Source organism: Oryzias latipes, chromosome 15 (genome assembly GCF_002234675.1).
Source record: "Oryzias latipes chromosome 15, ASM223467v1".
Lineage (NCBI taxonomy): Eukaryota > Metazoa > Chordata > Actinopteri > Beloniformes > Adrianichthyidae > Oryzias > Oryzias latipes.
The window spans coordinates 14,438,319-14,448,027 of NC_019873.2; the positions used below are offsets into that span (position 1 = coordinate 14,438,319).

General features: G+C 39.2%; 1 protein-coding gene across 1 annotated transcript; it reads left to right on the forward strand.

Annotated features, from left to right (window-relative positions):
• The first annotated feature begins 1,533 nt into the window (after nt 1–1,533).
• Nucleotides 1,534–9,188, forward strand: htr7 (5-hydroxytryptamine receptor 7). Its single transcript, XM_011484254.3, has 2 exons — nt 1,534–3,657; nt 4,494–9,188. The coding sequence occupies exons 1-2, from the start codon at nt 3,077–3,079 to the stop codon at nt 5,395–5,397; spliced, it is 1,485 nt and encodes a 494-aa protein (XP_011482556.1). The 5' UTR covers nt 1,534–3,076; the 3' UTR covers nt 5,398–9,188.
• The last annotated feature ends 521 nt before the right edge of the window (nt 9,189–9,709 follow it).

The window sequence follows — 9,709 nt, forward strand, 5'->3', positions numbered from 1 at the left end:
TTCTGACTCTGTAAAATGCAGACGATTTGGTCAAAAATGGCATCTGCTATACGACGGAAGCAATATTGCATATGGTGTAGTAATTTGCAGTTTGACTCCTGAGAGGGGTAGCAAAAAATGCATTTTTTCTTCAACTTAGACTTTTTAACCAGAAATAAAAAAAAAAAAAAAGTGAGCGTTTTTAAAGAACAAAACCTCATATAATAAATTATGGCATGTTCGTACATCATTTTGTGGAATAGGAGTTTTGGTGGCAGAATTTTACTGTATGATCTACACCCATAGATGTTTTAAAACTGACTGTTTTCACATAAGCAATCAAAAATTCGTATTATGTGTACGACAAAAGCCTAACTATAAAAATGCTTAAAGAAGAGAAATTAATTATACCTATTGTTTAATTTCCCCATTAATATGCAATCCCCCTCCCACGCGTATTTGTACACATTATTTTATATTACTAGACAGGGTAACAAAACAAGGAAGTAACAAATAGAACATGACATTAAAAATGCACGAAGGTTGGGACATCAACAGAGGGAAGTCTGCACAGAGATGAGATGGATAAAAAGGAGTCAGCCACTGTTCGAGCATGACTTTAATTAGGAAATGAGTGAGATTTTTGGAAAGATAATCAGAGAGGACAGCTGTCTATTATAGAACTGCACAAAAGCCAAGCTTCAAATGAATATCCGGGTTTGAAAGTGCCCCAAATTGCAGAGTGAATACAATATGATGGTGTTTTTATATAGCTCATATATTATTTACATATATATATTTTTTTCTTACTTCCTCATATAACTTCAGGTTTTAAAATGTACAAAATATTGTCTCTTGTGTGGATATCCAACTTTTTACTTTCACTGGAGGAAAAAAAAACAGGCTGGTAGTTGTTCTCTTAACCCATAAAGACAATTGCAACCACATTTTTCCGAACATGCTAAACATGTACAGCCCTTGTGTATCATAACCATTCACAGGATGCAGAAAAAAAAAACATGGGCTCTCTTGAAGAAAATTATAAAAAATAAAAAAAGGTTATTTTCTTTTGATGTATTGTTGCATCTGGTTATTCTGTCAAACACTGGGAAAAACACAATTATTAACAGTTGTGTGCATGAGATTGATAACAGGGAACCTCCTAATGAGTAATATTAAAAACAAATTATTTGTTTAAAAAAAAAGTTTGTGAGATAAAGGTGTAATGTTTTCAAAGCAAAAATAGATTCATATCAAAATGAACCAGATGTTTCCACACTTTAAAAAAATGCATTGAACATGAAAAGTAAATATAAATATACAGAATGTCGTAGACTCGAAATCCAGAATGCATAGGCATTTTATAAATATTTATCAGTTTAAAGAAATATATAATATAGTACTTATTGGAAAGTGTTAAATTTCTGTATATTTTTTTTTGTCTTGCAGATTTTTTGTCATTTTACTTCTATTACTTTTAGTAATAGACTTACTAATAAACAATTAGTTTAGTTTTGTTTTTATTTTATTTGTTTGATTGTACTCTGTACTCCTAACTCTAAAAATGAAAGGTTACAATATATGTGTCTTTTTCCTGCAATCTTTCTAAGTATGTGATTTGATGAGAATTGTGTGATGAAGATTTGCATTTGTGAATCTATGCTTTAAAACATCAATACATACACAAATTAGGAAGAAAGTGCTTTGAATATTGTCAAAAGCAAACCCAAAATTAGATCTAATTTACAAACGCACACACTCAAACAGCACAATAAAAAAACACACACACAAACACTTTCTTACCAACTATTTCCTGTGTTTTAAAACTTGGTCTTGGATAAAGTAATTTATCTGCCAACTTCAAAAATGTAATAATACAATATTCTTGTATTTTTCTAGGTATAGGAACACTAAATAAAGGGCCATGATTATATTAATTAATCTATATTAACATTTGTTTTTATTTTTTATTTTTGGCTGGCACAAAATTTTCAACTGAAATGAAGGGAATCATTTGCTTGTGCGACGATCGGTATGCAGTAACAGCCATTGACCGCTTGAGGGTGGTACTACCTTAATCCATCTACCGCTTTGGCAATAGATCCTGGTGTTGGAGTTCCCAAAAGTAATTGGGCTCAGATTTAGGAGAGAAGAAAAGGTGTAGAAGGCTGAATTATAGGTCAGGCCCCCAATCCTCATTGCTATATATCTGACAGGAGTCAGGTCAAAGCAGAGCTGGGATCATGATTGAAAGAGGTTTGATGGGGTTTGTACGGTGGGTTTGAGTGTGCACACACGTGTGTGTGGGTGAAAGTGTGTGCCTGTGTGGAGGGTTGTGGCAACACTCCCGCTGGTCTTCCTCGATTATATAAAGGCTCAACCAAATTTCAAATATGCCTTATCTTTATTACGCGAAATTTCTCAAGTCTAAAACCTTCCAGATTCCAATTAAAAGCTTAATTATGGAAATCATCTCTAAGTCGAAATTGGACTTCATCAATTAACTTCAGAAATTGATCTTCATTTTTGTGTCTCTTGTGTTAAAATGAAAAGGAATAAGAGCACAAAAACGGGCAAATAAAAGCGCAGAACAGTTCCTCTGCGCAATTACGCACGGTCATCCGTGCGTAGTTTCTGCCCAAAGTGAGCTCAAATGAATTTAAAAAAAAGCAGATTGACTTGGTAGCTCAATATGAAAGAATCAGTCGTCCATACTTTAAAGCATCTTTTGACGTCATACGCGCACTGTTGTGATATAAGTGCGCGAAAGGCGGGTTTCAAGTTTCCGTCTCGCTTCATCCAAGGACAGGATGCTAAGCAGGAATGCCACAGCAGACAAGAAACCACATTTTAATTTATAGGTCATGTATTTTGAGAATGTGCTCGCGGCGTGCCACGTGCGTTACGAAGAGCAGTTTGCTCCTAAACAGAGCAACTAAGGCTTCATATGAGGATAAAGAGGGTATCTAAACTCTGAATCTAAGGGTGAAAGATATTTACAACTCATTTACTCAAATCCTGGTTCATCTGCGCGCGCCCATGCCAGCTCCGGACGTCTCTCCAAGTCCATGGATGAAAAGACACAGAGGACAGCAGGATGGTGGTTGTGGGAGCGAGTAACGGAACTTTTGGTAGTGGGAACATGAGGTCGTCCTTCATGATAGACGACAAAGTCGGTGACGGAGATCTGAGAGGATCCACCAACACCATGATCTCTGAGGCTCTTGCGCCCCGGCTGCTGAAGATTGCGCAGGGCGCCGCAGAGGCTGCGGCAGCAGCGGCAGCAGCGACTTCTCCATCCACCTCCAGTCAGCCACAGGTCATGGAGACGAACGGGACGCGCTGCGGAGAGCAGATTCTGAGCTACGGCCGGGTGGAGAAGGTCCTGATAGGCGGAGTCCTCACCATGCTCACGCTCTCCACTATCTGCGGGAACATGCTGGTGGTCATCTCGGTGTGTTTTGTGAAGAAACTGCGCCAGCCATCCAACTACCTGATCGTTTCACTGGCCGTGGCGGACTTGTCGGTGGCTTTGGCCGTGATGCCGTTCGTAAGCATCACGGACCTGATCGGCGGTCAGTGGGTCTTTGGGCAGTTCTTCTGTAACGTTTTCATCGCCATGGATGTGATGTGCTGCACCGCGTCCATCATGAGTCTGTGCGTAATCAGCATTGACAGGTGAGAAGTTTTATTCATCCTAAAGCTGGAATCTTCCCCGAAATTGGAGTGGAAATGTTGATTTAAAGAATTCAGAAAACTTTTTTCACATAATTTATTAAACTTTTGGATCAATGTGAAGAATTCAATTCCAAAATAGTATAGTCCTCCTTCTGACACCCAACAGTAAACCTGCATTTATCTTCTTTTTTTCTGTTTTATTTGTCAGTTGTGGGATGGCTCTCCTTTGTTCAGGGTCTCCTTCAAGGTCACTCTCTGAGAAGTGGAGAATCTGATTGACCTCTTAGCATAGCATCACTGGATTCTTTTATGGTTGCACATTCATAAATTTCAAACCATAGTCTAACAAAGGACTGCAAATAACTCATAACATCTATTTTTTATTTAAATCTAAATTAATTATTTGGCTATTTTATTTTTCATAAGGTTGCTTTTAGTGTTTTAGAATATCAGAGCTTATCCAGAGCTGTTGTTGGATGACATTCTGTGCTGTCTGAGGTGAGGTTTTTGTCTGCGTGGGGATAACACAGATTACTGTGGCTGCCTGTGGTCAAAAACTGTGGCCGTAAGCTTTAGTCTGTACTCCATCGTCTGCTCAAGACATATGGTCCTTCTCATTAGAGAGTTTCATTCATAAAATCGCCCAGTTTCCATCTGGAGTTGCATATGGCAACCACAGGCCTTGGTTAAGCTCTTTGCCCCAGGGCACCTCGCCCAGAGTCCAAAATTTAATACAAAAGTCAATTTAAATGATACAAATGAATTAGTTTTTTTTTTTGTGTGTGTGTGTGTAATACATTAGCCTCGCACTGATATCTGGCTGAATGTTTCTGCAGGTATCTGGGGATCACAAAGCCGCTGACATACCCTGTCCGGCAAAACGGCTGCTGCATGGCCAAGATGGTTTTGTCGGTGTGGCTGCTTTCTGCATCCATCACCCTCCCTCCTCTTTTCGGCTGGGCCCAGAACGTCAACGATGGCAGAGTCTGCCTCATCAGTCAGGACTTCGGCTACACAGTCTACTCCACAGCTGTGGCGTTCTACATCCCCATGTCGGTGATGCTAATCATGTACTACAGGATCTTCAGAGCAGCCAAACTCAGTGCAGCCAAACACACCATCACTGGGTTTCCCAGATTAGGGGACTCCCAGGCTGCAGCGACCCACAGAGAGGGAAGGGGAGGACACAAAGCTCTTCAGCTATCTGAGTCAGGAGAAACGGGAAGTGTGGAAGGGACAGAGGCTGAGCCAGAGGGGGAACTGGAGGAAGAGGAGAGCTTAGACTGTGTGGCAGCTGCGTTGAAGCTCCAGCGAGAGGTGGAGGAGGAGTGCAGCACGAGAGTCTCCCGTCTACTTAAGAGTGGTGAGCATCACCAGCGGCGAAAGAGGAAAAACCAGTCTATCTTTAAACGAGAGCAGAAGGCTGCAGCCACTCTAGGCATTGTGGTGGGCGCCTTCACCTTCTGCTGGCTGCCTTTCTTCCTGGTGTCCACTGCTCGGCCGTTCATATGCGGCGTGGAGTGCAGCTGTGTGCCGCTCTGGTTGGAAAGAACTCTGCTGTGGCTCGGTTATGCCAACTCCCTCATTAATCCTTTCATTTATGCTTTTTTCAACCGGGATCTGAGGACCACCTATAGCAACCTGCTGAGATGCCGCTACAGAAACATTAATCGCAAGCTGTCGGCAGCTGGCATGCATGAGGCTCTGAAACTAGTGGAGAAGCCAGATGCTGAAGTGTGAAGCTGTCAATCATCAATGATGGGAAAACAGTTAGTCAACCTCAGAGTGCGGCGCAAAGACTGGCGCTGCCAAACTGATTATTTTCCTGAACATATATGATGAATGCCACAGCGAGAAGAGGAAGGACGCTACTGAGTGGATGCATTAAAATGCATAAGCAAGGACTGAGAGTTTAATGAAGGACGGAGCTGCTGTTGACTCCTGCAACCAAGTGGAACTCCAACAACGTAAAGATTTGGTGCAGCTGAAGCCACAGTCTGCTTCACCTCAGACCCATTTTTGAAAAACTGATCTACCTTTGGCACAAATGGTTCAGTCATTGCACTGGCAGATATAATGAGGGCCAAATATGGTCCAAGGTTCTTGAGCTGGTTCTAGTTTAGGATACGGCCAGAGATGTTTCTCAAAGTTCAAGTGGTCATCCTAAGAAAACTTTGTCAATCAAAGGCAAACGTGGACAAAAGAACACTGGACAAAATTTTCTTTGCAGATGTTTTACTCCGATTCTAAAACACAATGAAATTCTTCACCTTTACAGCTGCTTTTTTAATTTAATTTTGTGCCAAGAGAAAAGGAATGGAGGAGTTTTATGTGACTCTAATGTGGTTGCAACACTAAAAGCGTCCACGTTCTGCTGTCACAGTGATGATACTTTAACATGTAGAACACTTATTCTCTTCAGAGAACACCAAGTGGACCTCTTATAACAGAAAAAAAACATGAAAACTATCAACATGTAAAGAATAATGTGTGTTTGAGTGTTTTTGCTGTTTTGTAACAATTGTTAACACTTGTCGTACCTCAAACATCTTTATATCTATAGCCTATCATTGTGCTGAGTGAGCTGAAGATTTGCCTCAAAGGGTGGATGCGTTTTTTTTAAATGTTATTTATTAAGTAATCTTTTCTTTTTTTGTATGACCAGCAACTGACGAGCAGAACAACACGTAGACTAAGATGATGTAAAGGCACACACTTTGTTGATGCAAATGCCGACAAGCTGGAGCTGAACTCTTGCGAACACTTTTTGAATGTGCTTGTGTAGTTTTCTGCACAGTCGTTGTAGTTCGGATTGCAGTATTGTTAAATTTCCACATTGAACCTAACGTTTGGGTTTTGGCACAGTGTGTGGTGGTCCTTTGACCTCTTTATGGTTCACTTTGCAGTATTAAAGCAGGAGCTACTTACGTTTCAATGTCTGAGCTCTCAAAATGATCCCATCATCTGGTTATTCTTTTTCCAAGTGATTTTAATAATGCCTAGCATCTCCAAAATGCTGTGGTTTGAACTGTTAATATATAGTTATTATTTTTCAACTTTTAATGTCGAACTGTGGGAAAGAATTACTTTAAAAAAGATCAACAACACACTGACAATGATTTCACAAAATGATTAAACAAAATAAAGCAGCGAACCTGTGGATATGAGAATCAGCTGCCTCTTTTTTGTTGTTTTTGCCAGTTAAAACCTGCAGAAAAGGCACTTATCCAGTATTTTTTTTTCCGCTGGCAATCAACTTTCATAAATATTTTTCACATTTATCATTGTGAAACGTTGTTTTAGTCCAAATAATGAAAATATTGAGAAACCTGATTGGGAAGAGGGCATTTTTCAAACTTCATGAACTTGAATGACTTGAATAAAACACAAGGCTGTGCTTGACCTAAGCATTGGCTTTAATGTTTGGCAAATGGCAGGTTTTTTCACACTGCAAGCTCCACCTTAACTCTACTATACATCTTTTCTTTGTACTCCAATAAAACTGCACCAGAAATATCTATTGTTTTTTCTCCCACAACATTTAACAATAAACTGTGCAAAACTGAATCAAACTTACAATTTACTGGAAATGTGGTTCAAGTAAGAATGTTAGTTAAAGCAAGACATGAAGCAGAACGACTTGAGGTCTCCTGAACTAGTTTTAGCTCCAAACTAGTCCCCTTTTTCACAATAAAAAATAGAAAGCAAAGCTTTTTATCCTCTCCTGTATTGAATTACCCAGGTTATTATATGCACATTAGGAGAGTTCAAATCACATTTCATCACATAATGTGGGATACTTGTAATACTATAACTATATAAAATATAAGAGTCTTTGCTGGGTGTCCGGAATATTTCAGAAATCATTCAAATTTAATGTGGCAGCATTTTTATTTGTGTTTACTGCCACCACCAGGAGCCATTATGTATTACAACTGAAAGCAGCAAAATGTGATCAGCCCATTGTCCTTTTTTGGATAATATGATATTTGGCAGCAGCACAAAGACATTTTTGTTGTTAATATTTTGTTCCACTTTTATTACACAGCTATTGTAAATATCTGGTGTTAGTGTCCTTGGTTGACCAGCTCTTTAGTTGGTTTCTGAAAGATTTTATGGGGAACATAAATGTAAATTCCATCACATGATTGGCAGTGTTAATGAACGGTTGGTCACCAGCAGGCTGTCAGGTTTTGGCAGCAGTTTAGGGGCATGTCCTTGTCATCTAGTATTATCCTGTTTATTGTGATCACAAACTGAGCTAACAGAGAAATTAGGCTGAACGTTACATTTCAGAGCAATAATCTGATGTGAACTGAGCTGCTAACATTTTGATGCTAAAAAAGAAGAGCAGATTAGAGCATGTGGTTCAAAGAATTAATAAAGGAAAGGTAATAAGAAGGAGTTTAGGTAAAAATAAATAAACAACAAAAAGAAAGAAGATGCTCGGTTGCTGAAAAGAAATTAAAGCAAATCCATGCTGAGCCCGATGTTGCAAATGGTCCATTTATAATATAATGTTTGCAATGTAAGTGCAACACATGATTTCCGTATAGCTTTTGTGAATTTTGATCCAAGGATGTGGAACTTTGCTCCTTTACTGTAACTTTCAAAATGTCAAGAAGCGTCAGCACTGTGACCATCCCTTTTATAGTCTGTAATAACTAATTAAAACTGCTCTGTGTGGAATTAAAGATGCATACACACTATTGAAGCTTGTGTTGGAACAAGACATGCTGTATTCTCTGACTCAAACTTTTCCCTTCATGCCAAGTATTGTCAGCGCTTCAGACGCTCCATTGTCAAAGGTGTGAGCATGAATGTTGTTAAGAAGTATCTTGTTGAGGCTTGCTGTGGTCGTGGTTCTGTGCAGTCATGCTTCAAAGCCTCTGAGCAGTCCTTGCTCTGGGATTGGTGCCATAATGGCCGGTTTCCACGTCCTGTCATAGACAATATGGCAAATTGTTGCAAGTGGATGTGAGCAGGAGCACACTCTCCAACCAAGAGAGTTGAACAAGTTTAAAAGGGACAAGTCTGAAAGAAATGCAAGCACAGTTGGAAGTACAGTGACTGAGAAGATATTTTACAAGACAAATAAATAAAGAAAGAATAATAGACAAAGAAGTTGAATTCAGGAAGAAGTTGATCATGCAAACAAATCTACATTTCAGAAAATAATTTATTAGTGTTAAGTCAGTGAACTGCGAGAGAAAGGTGTTCAACTGTAAACAAAAAAGAAAGTGCACTGTAGTGTCATTCAGGCTGCATTCAAGGTTGAGACTCAAATGTGACTGTATGTTCTGTGCCAGTTAGAAGGAACTGTGTGTAATTGCACCTAGCTGCACTTTGTCGGTCTGGGGTGCACTAATACACAGATATACACAGAGAACAGCTCAATTATAGCGGTTTATCACAGATAAATGTAGTCAGTTTTCTTTTTTTAAATGTTACTCTGTTACACCTTTTTGATTTAGTGCTTTTGAATTACCCTGTAATTACAGCATACGTATAATAAAATTGTTTTTGAATTATGATGTATGTACAAATGTTGTTGGTACTGTCAAACAAGAGGCAGACAACTTTAAGACCCACTCTGATCATCTTTTGATCTGTTTTAAAAGGCCTCCCAGTGTTTTTTAAAATTATGATTATGCCATTTGTCATTTTCTGGGAGATAGTTTCTACAGAGCGGCAGTAGTTATTAGAAATTTCCCTCTGAGTTGTGGGTGGGACCATTGGTGTGGATCAACCTTGCCCTCCCTTCCCGCCACGGAGCAGAACAGGAAGCATGTGGCACATCCAGCGCATCTCTATATAACATAAGCTCTTTTTCATACAGCATTTCTTTTGTCTGCTCCCGGTTCACAACAATTTGAATAAAGAAATACTCAGAAACACAATTTTAATCTTAATGTTCTTTACATTTGTCCTTCATCATAAGAAAAATGCGGCAATGACATGCTAAAAACACCAAAAGCACAATTTTTTGGGAGTGGGTTTTAAGGATAGAGTACAAAACAAATATCTAAATCTTTTCTATTTTGTATGTATT